A 14687-nucleotide genomic window follows, 5' to 3' on the forward strand; every position below is an offset into this window, starting at 1 on the left:
TTGAAGGGAAGATATGTTTGGTGGTGGCATCATGCTGGAACTGGCGGAAATGGCAGAGGATGATCCTTTGAATGCGGAGGCTGGTGGGGTGATGTCCTCCTTCTTCCTTAACCGAGGTTTTCCACCCACAGTCGTTGACAGGGTCCTCAACCATGTCCGGCCCATCTCCCGCGCATTCACCCTCACGCCTCCTCCTCCCTCCCAGAAACATGATAGGGTCCCCCTTGTCCTCACTTATCACCCCACCAGCCTCCGCATTCAAAGGATCATCCTCCGCCATTTCCGCCAACTCCAGCATGATGCCACCACCAAACACATCTTCCCTTCACCCCCTCTATCGGCATTCCGTAGGGATCGCTCCCTCTGGGACACCCTGGTCCACTCCTCCATCACCCCCTACTCCTCAACCCCCTCCTATGGCACCACCCCATGCCCACGCAAAAGATGCAACACCTGCCCCTTCACTTCCTCCCTCCTCACCGTCCAAGGGCCTAAACACTCTTTTCAAGTGAAGCAGCATTTCACTTGCATCTCCCCCAACTTAGTCTACTGCATTCGTTGCTCCCAATGTGGTCTCCTCTACACTGGAGAGACCAAACGTAAACTGGGCAACCGCTTTGCAGAACACCTGCGGTCTGTCCGCAAGAATGACCCAAACCTCCCTGTCGCTTGCCATTTTAACACTCCGCCCTGCTCTCTTGCCCACATGTCTGTCCTTGGCTTGCTGCATTGTTCCAGTGAAGCCCAACGCAAACTGGAGGAACAACACCTCGTCTTCCGACTAGGCACTTTACAGCCTTCCGGACTGAATATTGAATTCAACAACTTTAGGTCTTGAGCTCCCCCCTCCATCCCCACCTCCTTTCTGTTTCCCCCTTCCTTTTGTTTTTTTCCAATAAATTATATAGATTTTCTTTTCCTGCCTATTTCCATTATTTTTAAATATTTTAAATCTTTTATGCTCCCCCCACCCCCACTAGAGCTATACCTTGAGTGCCCTACCATCCATTCTTAATTAGCACATTCTTTTAGATAATATCACCAACTTTAACACCTATGTGTTCTTTTGTCCAGTTATTTATGACATCTTTTGGTGATCTGTTTCTATCACTGCTTTTGCCTACAACCACACCACCCCCCTCCACTTCTCTCTCTCTCTCTCTCTCCCCGCCCGCCACCACCCCCCCACCACCACCCCCCCACCCCCCACCCAACAACACCTTAAACCAGTTTATATTTCAACTCTTTCTTGGACTTGAACTCAAGTTCTGTCGAAGGGTCATGAGGACTCGAAACGTCAACTCTTTTCTTCTCCGCCAATGCTGCCAGACCTGCTGAGTTTTTCCAGGTAATTCTGTTTTTGTTTTGGATTTCCAGCATCCGCAGTTTTTTTGTTTTTATGACTCCAACCTGGCATTGACAACTGGACATAAGGGAGCAATACTTAAAACATTGATGAGAAAAGGGACTGTGAGTAATCGTGAGCTAATTCTTTGTGTTCTCCGCTGCAGATTGTTGTTGCAAGACTAAAAGAAAGACACAGCCTTCCCCCACCTCCACCTCCGAAGATGAAGAGACACAACATTCTGCTGCACCCTCCACAAGTGCAAGAGATCTTGCAGGGGCCATTCTGGCTGGAATCTTGTTGCAATGAGGTTGCCACTGGCCTGTGTGGCATGTCACTCCATCACCCTGGCATCTGTAGCTGGAGCTGCACCATCCACTCCATTATCAACATTAGCTTCTTTCCCTTCTTCATCATCTGTGGAGGCATCCAGCTTCTCCATCTCCCCATCTGCAAATTCCTCACCCTTTGTTGCACAAGTTTTATCAGGCACAGCAGGCCACAATGATCTTGGTGACTCTCTGTGGCATGTACTGCAGTGTTCCACCTGAGTGGACCAGGCATCTTCAGCAGTCTGATGATCTGTTCTATTGTTGCCCTTCTTGAGGCATGGGTGGTATTATACCCCTCCTCTTCTGGGCTTTGTGGATTCTGCACAGATGTCATGAGCTAGATCTTCTGTGGATATCCCCTGTCACCCAGGAGCCACCCTGCAGTTGCTGAGGTGTAGCAAACAGTTGTGGAACCTGAGAGCGAATGAGGATGTAAGAGTCATGAGAGATCCATGGGAATCAAGGATTTGGTTGTGGTGATCACAGGCCAGCTGCACATTGAGACAGTGAAAGTCCTTTCAGTTTATGAATGCTGCTGCCTGTTCCCAGGGAGCTCCCGGTGCCACGTGTGCAATCAATTGCCCCTGGTACCAGTGGAAATCCAGCAGTGGCGCCAAATCACACAGCTCTGGCTGCCTGTCTCTCAGGATTTATAATGAATCGCACAAATTCATTGGCTGCTGTGAACAGGACATTGGTGACCTCCCTGATGTATTTGTGAGTGGCTGACTGTGAGGTGTCACACATGTCCCCCATAGAGCCCTGGAAACCCACTGGTGTAGAAATTCAATGCCCCTGGTGACTTTTAAAGTTACTGGCTTTGGATTGCCTCCCAATCCACAAGGACATGGGTCTTCCTGGAGGAGCTGACGTAGGTGAATAACGGAAGCCCATGACACCCTCAGCCTCCTCCAACATTGACTTTCTGACATTTGTAGGTAGTTACACCACCTGCAGTACATTCGATTATGTGCCAATGCTCAGCGTCGCTCTGAGCCTTGTTTGCCAGCATCCTGAGCTGCCTGACCCTCGGCTGGCAACCTTAGTTGGTGTTCTGGCAGCTGCTGTGCCAGAACCTGGGCCAGCCTTTTCCAATTCTTCCCCAGCTGTACCAGAGCTAGCAGAAGGACTGGACAAACTTGACTCATTTTGTCTGCCTGAGGTGAAATGTGAACAAACACAGGCAAAGATCAGGTCAACACAGTCCTTGAGGCCCTTACCTGTCCTGAGCACTTTTCACCAATGGGGAGCCCTATTCATAACTTTGGTCACACTCTAGTCTTCACCCATCCCACCTTGTTCTACTCCATCCTCAATGTTCACTGCAGAGAAGTTTTCTTCATGTCTGTAGACATTTGCACAGTGAGCCTGGAACAGGAAGCCATCACTCTGCACCCTCCAACACTTACAGCTTTCCTCCATCTTCCTTGACCGTCCCTTTGGTACCCCCAACTCTCAGGAATTCAACATTGACCTTCCCTATATAACCCTTGATATCCCCACAACCATGCTTCCATCTTTCAACATTGACCTTCTCTGTATAGTCCAGCTTCCTCCCTCTGCCCCATGAGACTTCATAAGTCTGCCACCTCTCTCCATTCTTCCCTCACTCAGCTGTGCCTTATACACCTTTGACTGCTGGAACCTGATCTCAATCAATGCCTCCTCTCCAGTAGTTGAACAAAGCTCCCCAAAGAAGAACAAGCAGCTCATCTTCCAAATCCACCAGGAAGGCTACCTCGCTTGCTATATGCCACACTTAAGCAATCATGAATCTGAAGGTACATGTTCTCCTTCAGTGATTACTCAATTAGAAAGGTCCACTGAATTCTGGTGAGGTTGCTTTTCAATGAGCATACATGACACACAAACACATTAAAAAGAGGTTCCTGTCCTTGTCTTCCACCACCAATCCACTGCCAACTTAATACCACAGTTTCATCCTGTTGAGAAGCTGACTTATGGCCTTCCGCACAATTAAGTGCCCCCACCCACCTCATTTCCTGCTCCTGGGAGATTAACTAGATTCTGCCCATTGATTCAAGAAGTGTGGGGGGAGGGATACAGGGAACTCTAAATCAAGGCCAGTTAGCTTGACACCAACAGTAGGAAAATTGCTACGATTTATTATAAAGGCATGGTAACAAGGTACTTAGAAAATTATTAAATGATTAGGCAGAGTCAACGGATTTATAAAAGGAAAATAGTGTTTGACAAACCTGTCAGAGTTGGTTGAGGTTGTAACTAAGAAGGGTAGGTAAGGGGGAATCCAGAGGATTTTCAAAAAGCATTTAGTAAGTTGCCACATAAGAGGCTATTTCAGACAATTAGGGCTCATTGGGCTGGGGTAATATATTAGTATGGACTGAGGATTGGTTAATGAACAGAAAACAGAAAGTAGGGATAAACAGGTCATTTTGAGCTTCGCGGGCTATAAGTGGTGCGGTACCATGAAAATCAGTACTTGGGTCTCAGCTATTTAAAATCAATACCAATGGTTTAGCTGAGAAGACCATGTATAATGCATCCAGATTTCACCATGATGCAAAGTTAGGTGGGAAAGTAAGATGTACAGAGGATGCAAAGACGCTGCAAAGAGATGGAGAGAGGTTAAGTGCGTGTGCAAGTATATGGCAGGTGGAATACATTGTGGAGAAGTGTGAAGTTATCTGATTTGGAAGGGTAATTGGAAAAGCAGAATAGTTTTTAAATGATGAAAGACAGAGAACTGTGGGTGTTCAGATGCACCCGAGCATCCTTTTGCACAGCAATTTAACATGCAGGTGCAGCAAGCAATTAAGAAAGCAAATGGTATGTTAGCCTTTATTCCAAAGGGGTAATAAGTATAAGAGTAAAGAATCTTACTTCAATTATGTAGCATACTAATGTTCAAATACTAGACTTTTCAAGAGGGTCATGTTTTAAAATGTTTCCTTTTACTTAAAGTAAAATTTGGAATTTCAGAAGTACCCCAGCTCAGAGACATGTCTGTGTGGTGTGAAACTCAAACAGAAATCTATTAAAATCAAGTGACAGTTTTCACACCTTTACACAGTAACTCACAGAAAAGGACAGCTGTTTTGAAAGAAAGTAACTACTACTGTGTGAACAAACAGCTGCTACCACTGGGGAAATGCAGAATGCTTGGTAAGAGTACACCCTGAGTGCTGTTAAGGAGGGAGTTCTAGGATTTCACCCAACGGCAATGAAGGAATGGCAATATAGTTCCAAGTCAGGATGCTGAGTGACTTGCAGAGGAACTTGCAGATGGTGGTGCTCCTATGCATCTGTTGCCCTTGTCCTTCTAGGTAGAAGAGATTGCAAGTTTGGAAGGTGCTGTCAAAAGACCCTGGGCGAGTTGCTGCAGCGCATCTTGTGAATTGTGCACACTACTACCATGGTGCGTTGGTGGTAGAGGGAATGAATGTTTAAGATTGATGGGATAAGAATCAAGCAGGTTGCTTTGTCTGGGTTGGCTTCAAGCTTCTTGAGTGTTGCTTAAGCTGGGCTCATTCAGGCAAGTGGTGAGTATCTCATCACTCCATCACACTCCTGACACGTGCCTCACAGAGAATGGACAGACTTTAGGGAGGCAGGAGGTAAGTTACTTGCTGTAGAATACTCAGCCCCTGACTTGCTTTTGCAACCACAGCATTTATATGGCTTAACAAAACTAGTTAGATTTTGTTCAATGGTAACCCCCAAGATGTTGATGATAACACCAATGAATGTCAAGAGGAGATGTATCCACATTTCTGACCTTCTCCTGTAGGTGATTCTACGGCCATGATTGGATAGATAAAAATGGAACCAAACAAATTAAGTCTCATACAGCTAGACAACAGACAGACAATGAAGGAGGATGGTGTGATCGACAATGGCAAAGATTGTTGTCAGGTTGAGAAAAATAGGAGGGACAATTTACTATGGTCACAGTCACATTTTTATTCATTCACGGGATGTGGGCTTCGCTGGCTGGGCCAGCATTTATTGCCCATCACTAGTTGCCCTTGAGAAGGTGGTGGTGAGCTGGCTTCTTGAACCGCTGCAGTCCATGTGGTGTAGGTACACCCACAGTGCTGTTAGGAAAGGAGTTCCAGGATTTCGTCTCAGTGACAGTGAAGGAATGGCAATATATTTCCAAGTCAGGATGGTGAATGACTTGGAAGGGAACTTCCAGGTGGTGGTGTTCCCATCTAACTGCTGCCCTTGTCTTTCTAGGTGGCAGTGGTCATGGGTTTGGAAGGTGCTATTGAAGGTCCTTGGTGAATTCCTGCAGTGCATCTTGTAGATTGTACACACTGCTGCTACTGTGCATCGGTGGTGGAGGGAGTGAATGTTTGTGGATGTGGCGCCAATCAAGTGGACTGCTTTGTCCTGGACGGTGTTGAGCTTCTTCAGTGTTGTAGAAGCTGCACTCATCCAGGCAAGTGGGGAGTATTCCATCACATCCCTGACTTATGCCTTAATGGTGGATAGGCTTTGGGGAGTCAGGAGGTGAGTTACTCTGCACGATTCCTAGCCTCTGATCTGCTCTTGTAACCACAGTATTTATATGTCTAGTCAAGTTCAGTTTCTGGTCATTGGTAACCACCAGCATGTTGATAGTGGGGGATTCAGTGATGGTAGTGTCATTGAACATCAAGGGGCAATAGTTGGGTTCTCTCTTGTTGGAGATGGTCATTACCTGACACTTGTGTGGCACAAATGTTACTTGCCACTTGTCAGCCCAAGCCTGGATATTGTCCAGGTTTTGTTGCATTTGGACATCTGTGATGCTGGCAACCTCCGGAGGAGGCCGAGATGGATCATCCACTCAGCATTTCTGGCTGAAGATTGTTGCAAATTCTTCAGCCTTAACTTTTGCACTGATGTGCTGGGTTCCTCCATCATTGAGGGTGGGGATATTTGTGGAGCCTCCTCCTCCAGTTAGTTGTTTAATTGTCCACCACAATTCAAACCTGGATGTGGCAGGACTGCAGAACTTAAATCTGATCCATTGGTTGTGGGATCGCTTAGCTCTGTCTATCACTTGCTGCATTTGCTGTTTGGCACGCAAGTAGTCCTGTGTTATCACTTTACCAGATTGACACCTCATTATTAGGTATGTCTGGTGCTGCTCCTGGCATGCCCTCCTGCACTCTTCATTGAACCAGGGTTAATCCCCTGGCTTGATGGTAATGGTAGGATGGGGTATATGCTAGGTCATGAGTTTACAGATTGTGTTCGAGTACAATTCTGCTGCTGCTGATAGCCCCCAGCGCCTCATGGGTGCCCAGTCTTGAGTTGCTGGATCTGTTTGAAATCTATCCCATTTAGCATGGTGGTAGTGCCACACAACACGATGGAGCGTATCCTCAATGACTGTGCGGTGGTCACTCCTACCGATCCATCTGTGGCAGGCAGGTTGGTGAGGACGAAGTCAAGTATGTTTTTCCTTCTTGTTGGTTCCCTCACCACCTGCCGCAGACCCAGTCTAGCAGCTATGTCATTTAGGACTCAGCCAGTAGTGGTGCTCCTTCTTGGTGATGGACACTGAAGTCCCCCACCCAGAGTACATTCTGTGCCCTTGCCACCCTCAAGTGCTTCCTCCAAGTAGTGTTCAACATGGAGGGGCACTGATTCATCAGCTGAGGGAGGGAGGGCAATAGGTGGTAATCAGCAGGTTTCCTTGCCCATGTTTGACCTGATGCCATGAGACTTCATGGAGTCCGGAGTCAATGTTGAGGACTCACAGGGCAACTCCCCCCGCCCGACTGTGCCGCCACCTCTGCTGGGTTTGTCCTACCAATGGGTGAGGCCATACTCAGGGATGGTGATGGTGGTGTTTGGGACATTACCTGTAAGGAGGATAACTATGTCAGGCTGTTGCTTGACTAGGCTGTAAGACAGCTCTACCAATTTTGGCACTATCCCCCAGCTGTTAATAAGGAGGATTTTGCAGGGTCGACAGGTTGTCGTTTCCAGTGCCTAGGTTGGTGCCGGTGGGTCCATCCTTTTCCCATTCCTCTTTTGTATATTTGTAGTGGTTTGATACAACTGAGTGCTAGGCCATTTCAGAGGGCATTTAAGAGTAAACCATATTGTGTCTGGAGTCAAGTGTAGGCCAAAATCTGTGCCTATCTTTCCCGGAATTCTAAGTTTGAATCGCTCAAGGGCATTAGCTCAAGATGGGTTTTTACAACAATTGACAATGGTTTCATGCATTGGACTTTTAATTCCAGATTTTTTAGTGAATTCAAATTCCACCATCTGCCATGGCTGGATTCAAAGCTGGGTCCCCAGAGCATTACCCTGGCTCTCTGGATTATTGGTCCAGCAACAATACCACTGTGCCATCACCTCCCCCTAGGATACCATTTATGACTTTGGTGAGAGCCATTTTGGTACAGTGGTAGGGCCAGAAAGCTAACTGAGCAATTCAAACGTAGAATTCCGGGAAAGATAGGCACAGATTTTGGAGCATATTCAATGACTTTGGAGAGGAAAGGTGATGGTGTGGAGATGGTGTGAGTTTGCAAAGACAATGGGGTCAAGGGTTTTTTTTTTTGTTTTGAGAGTTGATATGGAAGATCTGAAGGTAAGAATGACTACCTGAAGGGAAATAACTATGAACAATATCAGCTAGTATAGCATCCAGGAAGGGAAGCTGGGTGGTGAGCAGTTTAGTTTGAATAGTGTCAAATGACCAGGAGGTGGGCCGCCTGGGCAAGATGAGCTTGGAGAGGGCACGAGGAAAGAGAGGAGAGAAACAAGAGAAAAATGCGAGCTCAAGGCTAGGGGAAAATCAATTAGGAAGGCAAAGAGGAACTATGAAATTAAACAAAACAGGCATATAAATAAAAAGAGTCAGGGTGGGAATAGTCTCTGACAGACAGGACAAAAAACACAAGCAGTGATAGTGAAATGGTAAACATATTAATTACTTTCCTTCAGTATTCTTATTGTTTTGTATGGTAGTAACAAAAAGCAAATCAAATGTTAACATCTAAGTCAAATATTCAGGCCAAAGCTTCCAGTGTAACAGTGTGGATATCTTGTAGGGTGCCTGTGAACTTCCTGAGGGCAGTGATTAACGATGTGCCTACTGTTGGACAAGGAAGGTTTGATCCTTCCAGTTGTACTGTGGAAGGTGTTTTTGGCAAGCTTTCCCTCTGCAACACGAAAGGATGCTTTTACAGCTCAGTTTACAGCTCATGGGTGTTGAGGTGGAATGTGGATTTGGCTGGTCATTATTGATGGAGGTAGGCTTTCATAAATTACTAGTCAGGCTGTCCTCAATGTGGCGGGGATGGGGACGGGACAGGTTGACAATGCTATACAAACATTTGGGAGTCAGTTGTTCGATGTCCTTTATCGTCTCTTCTGAGTGCTGGTGTATACACAAGTGTACTAGGTTGCTAAGCATGGAGTTGGAGATGATGGATCATTGTTCTGGAATTTAAAATGGTGGACAGCTCCAAAAGCAGGCTATGCTTCTATATTGTGTGTCATATACTACTGTCTGTTCCACAGTATGCACAGGGAGATGGATCAGGTCAGTCAGAAGAAGAGATTCAAAATAATATAAAATCATCAAACTCAAAGCATAAAACCACCCTTGGTCCAGACAGATTGTACCCAGCCATTCCAAAAGAATCAAGAGATAGCAGAGGCATACGTAAATATTACATATTTAATAATTGAATAAAGGTGTCGTGCCAGAGATCTGGCCCATTGATAATATTATACCTGTATTTAAGAAGGGAGTTAGACCATGTCCAGGGTACTATAGGCCAACCAGCTCAACATTGCTGGTAGGAAAAATAATGGAATCCCCTACTAAATGAGAAAATAGAATATCTGGAAATCAAAATATAGACATGAATAGTCAGCATGGATTTCAAAAGGAAAGTTGTATTTGACCAACCTCATTGTATTCTTTGAAGCAGCAACAGAGTAGATAAGGGTAGTGCAGATCTAAGTTATCGATATTGCCAAAAGCCCTCTGAGAAGATTCCATGTAATAGATTACCGAGAGAATGGTGAGAATGTGAACTCCCTATGACAGGAAGTAGTTGAGGTAAATAATATAGATACATTTAAGGGGAAGCTAGATAGGCATATGAGGGAGAGGGAATAGAGGGTTATGCTGATAGAGTTATGAGGAAGGATGCCAGGAGGCTCAAGTAGAGCATTAATGCCAGCATGGATTGATTGGGCTGAATGATTTGTTTCTGTATTCTATGAAATTGTATATTCAAATTCAAACTCTGTTACAATAACCTGGTCATTGTACCACTGTCCATTTTCTATTCTGTCTCTGTGCAATGTTTAGTTCTAGTCTGAACAAAGGTCTGGGCTGCAACATTTTTACGCTCTTTTTTGGAAGAGAACAGAGTGGAGATCCTACAGGGTCTCCTGTACATCAGCCCTTTTCAAAGGAGTTAGTACGTCCTGTAGTATAGTAGCCCTGACCCCATTCACATTAGCCTAATGAGCACTAGGGTTTGTAATCAGTTGTAATTGTCCTGTTAACACTTAACTGAAGCAGTAAAACATCACCAGTTAAGATGTTACAGGCTACTGTTGCCTTGTAGTAAATAACTAGTCAAAACAAATAGGTCTGTTTTAATAAAATTCATTAAAAAGATTTTAAAATTTCCCATCACTTTAGTACAAATGAATGATTTTTCTCTCCCACTGGAAGGGAGAACAAAACAAATCAGTTATTGCCAAATATGATACAATTAATCAAAAACAATACATTTACAGTGAATAGATTCCTGGAAGACAACAAGTTGCACCACAATGGAGGGATTTCAACCTGCAGCATGGGGAACCGAACACTCGAATGGGATTTTAATACAATGGGTCAGGGTAACCATTTAACATTTCGAAAGCAAATGATTAACTATTGTACAAAGAACTAACTTGCATTGATACAGTACCTATCACTACCTCAGGACATCAAAGCATTTTTGAAGTGTGGTCACTGTTATAGTGTAGGGAAATTCAGCAGCCATTTTGCACACAGCAAGATCCCACAAACAGCGATGGGAAAATCACTAGATAATGTTTCTGTAATGTTGATTGGAGGGATAAATATTGGCTAAGACACACTGTAGAACTCAATGCTTCTTCAAATCGGTCCTATGGCATTATTTACATCAACCCAAGAACGATAAGAACCTTCTGATGCCTCATCTGAAATGCTGCACCTCCGAAAGTGCAACACTTCCTCAGTACTTGGCCCACGATGTTCTGAGTCAGAGGTGAAAATTCTACAACTAAGCCAAGGCTGAAACCAAGGAGAGCAAAAGGCTCTTCTTGGCTCTTTTTTTCAAATGGGTAGTTTGGGGGTTAGGTTTTCTATCAGACAGATACGGGATTTTTAGTACAAGTAATCTTCAGAAACCAGAGGAAAAACACCTAGTTATAGCAATGGACAGGAGATCTGCAGTTTCTATAATCCATTTTAACATAACAGTTCTGGAAAATTGTAAGGGTAGAGACTGCAATTTGCACAGTTCACTTACAAACACTTGACACACTTGGTATTACATTTTTCATTGCACTCAATTTTAACAGATATGGGATTAATAATCAATTAAAAACAGCCCACAGAATTGTTACAGCACAGGAAGTGGTGCCAATACATGAACTTAACCAATTGGAGCTTTTAGAACAGGTTAGTTCCAAAGGGAAAGTTTCTCACAATCGCCTCTTTGAAACTGCTTGTTCATTTATTCTAGTGAACGCCTTTGTAATCTACACATCTAAGGGTAACGTGAGTCATGGAATATCTGTCATCTTGCAAGCCAATAATTGCTGGAGATAGACCAGTCTTGGATCTATAACAAAATACTTCAAAACAGGAGACATACAACATATATCTCAGGAATGGGTTGATCTATAATGAGTGAGCAATGAGATCAATGGTTGACTAATGATGTGGGTCATTAAACTAAAAAAGAATCTCAATGGTCTTCATGCATTTGATGTGTGGATTATATAACAAAAGTCACTGACATCTTACTTCTCTCTTTCTCTCCCTGCCCCCAAAACAGTGCTCAAATTGATATAATCTTCTTGAAATATAAAACAAAAGAAAAGGACTATGATTTAACTGCATGCATCATGAAGTTAGTTTTAATAAAAGAAAAACCGCTAATTACTGTGGTATCTCAGAGTTGACTATTGCCAAGTGTTTGATTAGTCATTTTGTGAGCTTGAATTTCTGGAGGGGTTTTCAATTGTCCAATGTAACTTGGGCAGAGGCTTCATGGAAATCTGGAGTCAGTACTGCTTCTCCAGTGTTCCTGTCAATCATCCCAACTGGTTATAGCAGTGATTAGGAAAACCCCAACCTCCTCACAGGGTATACAGTAATGTAGACCAATGTGCACATTGAACAACATTATGAAAAGGCATTGTCCAGGGGCTGCCAATTATTCCAAAGCTACCTTGATATTTGGTTTCATAACATCTTGCTGCCATCTTCTAGACAGAATACTTATTGTTTTGGTTGAATGGAATCCAAGAAATCAATTTCTAGTGAGAACAGTCCAATTGTCACTTAAGTAGCAAGAACTGTAGAAGGATCCTGAATTAAACAGGCATTTCAATAAACCAAAGTGGAAATACTGTCAAATCTTTATTCTTGAATCTTTGGTACATTCAATATTTTTTTAAGTCTAAAATGAGTGAGTGTAATGTGTCCCAATTTAAAAAGAAACACACAAACCTAAATCTCTTCTTTAGAAAGTATTTACAATAGAAATTACAATATAATACAAGTGTCAAGCTTATAATATGACATCAAGTTTCCATGAAACATTGAATCTCTCCTGATTCGGGTTATGGTGTTTGTAGCATGCAAGGTAGAAGGGGACTAGGCCCAGTTACAAGTAACAGTGTCTTGCAAAAAAAAACGCTGAATGACTGAGAGCAGGGGTTTTTGTACCTCGTCTTGCATCAGAAGGATGATTTTGGTAAACCACAGCATAATATATATATCTCCTTTTTAAAATTCCCCATATCCCCAGATCCATTCTAAAAAAACTTTCTAGTGTGTAATAATACAATATATACAGCATCTTCACACACATCAGTACTACAAAAGGCTGGGGGGCGGGGGGGGCCAAGTCTTCCAAGCAATACCATCCATTCCACAAACACCATGATTTGGGCAGCATTACTCACTTGTACACAGATGCACTATGTAACAGTGCTTTGCTGTTACATGCTACCAAATTGTCAAATGAGTGTATTAGTGTTATTTACAGCATGTGAGAGAATGGAGAAGATGGAAATGTAAATCAATTTGTAACTGTTGAATTCCTCTTGAAACAGGAGAGAGAAAGAAAAAGGAATACACCAGCTCTTTGAGGTTGGTGGAGGGATGCTGCGGGAGAAGGAAAAGTGAAGGGGGTGGGGTCAGGAAGAAAAAGGACACCTCACACTGCTGGTTAAAAAGATCTTTTAAAAAAAAAATTACAATAAAATTTAAACATATGGCAGTATTCCATATACAAGCAGTGCCATAACAGCTGCACTGAAGAGACCAGAGACTGGGACGGTCACAAACCAGGCCAGGAAGATATTACGAAATAGGTGCCAGTCCACGGCTTTGCGTGATCGGATCCATCCCACAGCCACCACAGATCCAACCTGGGGAGGCAAATAATAGCAAACACAGATTAGTACAAGTACAAATGGTGATGATTGTGGGGGTTTTGTGGAAAGGAAATAAAAAGAGAAAACATGAACGAAGAGTAGACCAATACTAAATTACCAGGAGCTTGTCAATTGGCAAAATCATGCGGGTCGCAAATACACTTTGTATGTACTCAGTGGTGCAGGTCTTGCATTTGACGCATTGTAGTTACAAACATTACACCCTGACACAGCTTGGTTCTCACCCAACCATGTGTACTGAAAGAGTTGCATTAAAATCAAGTGCCTTAAAAGTGAAACAATTGCACCAACTCTCACTTTCAAAAGGCACTACAGTACACTGCAAGATCTGCATTCCTTACAGGGAAGTTGTGCTGGGGAAGAGCCTAAGTCAGAGATGAAGCTAAAACTCTGTAATCTTGATGCTCAGACTCACGATCTATTAAATAAAGCTCATCATTAGGAGTGTGCCCATGCTCACTCTGAGTAAGGTTTTCCTGGCCCGGGAATGCAGAATCAAGTGAAATTATCCATTTGAATTTGCATCAGTATCTCAGGTTTGGAGAAGTTATTGGTCTACTCTTTAAAAACAAAAAAACAAGTTAGTTTTAAACTAAGATTTATTTTGTGATGCATTAGGTAGAAAAAAAAATAAAGTAGTTAATAGGATAGTTGGAGAGTGAACAAGTTAAAAACTTTTAGCAAAATGAATTTGACTGATGCAGTTTGCCTTCAAAACATGATAGAACCCTGATATACTCTGAATTGGTCCTTCCTCTCTCCCTGAGAGAAAACACGAGTTCCTCTAATCAGACCAAGTACAAGCCAAAATCTACAACCAGACTATATAGATGATGTATTCCAATTCCCAAGCAGGTGCAAACACGATGTCATCTTGAATTATGTTTCTCATCTCCTCATTGCACTCGCCAAGGTTTCGGCCCATGTTCCCATCCTTCCCCAAGGCTCAGGTCCTTGCCCTCTCACTACCCAAGGCCTAGGCCCTTGCATCCCCATCCTGCAGGTCCTTGCTCCCACCTCCATCAAAGGCCTGGCCCTTGCCCCACAACATCTCTTTCCCAAAGCTTGACCCTGATGGAAATTCCTTCAGATAGCTGCCGAGGGGCAGGAATGAAATTTTATATATGTGAAGATAGCTTCAAAATTTAGGCAACCTAAGGCTGCCTCATAACTGGTTTTCTGCAGGTGCACTGCAATTGCTTACATTTTGGGAGAATCAGGAATGTACTAGGCCAGAAAATAAATCATTCTGGTCCAAGAGGAAAAAAAAACTAACGTGGAAAAATGATTTTGTCTTTGCAAAAAATCTTTTATTTGCTTATTCTCAACTA

The 14687-nt window shown here is 43.6% G+C and overlaps 1 protein-coding gene across 4 annotated transcripts in view; it reads right to left on the reverse strand.

Moving 5' to 3' along the window:
* Positions 1 to 10281: 10281 nt before the first annotated feature.
* slc20a2 (solute carrier family 20 member 2) overlaps positions 10282 to 14687 on the reverse strand; it is a 107757-nt gene continuing 103351 nt past the window's right edge. For all 4 annotated transcript variants that reach the window (XM_041186117.1, XM_041186120.1, XM_041186116.1 and 1 more), the window contains one exon: positions 10282 to 13329. In XM_041186117.1, coding sequence (XP_041042051.1) covers positions 13165 to 13329 — 165 coding nt within the window. In that variant the 3' untranslated portion in view covers positions 10282 to 13164. The remainder of the gene's footprint in view (positions 13330 to 14687) is intronic.

This window comes from Carcharodon carcharias, chromosome 4, assembly GCF_017639515.1.
Source record: "Carcharodon carcharias isolate sCarCar2 chromosome 4, sCarCar2.pri, whole genome shotgun sequence".
Lineage (NCBI taxonomy): Eukaryota > Metazoa > Chordata > Chondrichthyes > Lamniformes > Lamnidae > Carcharodon > Carcharodon carcharias.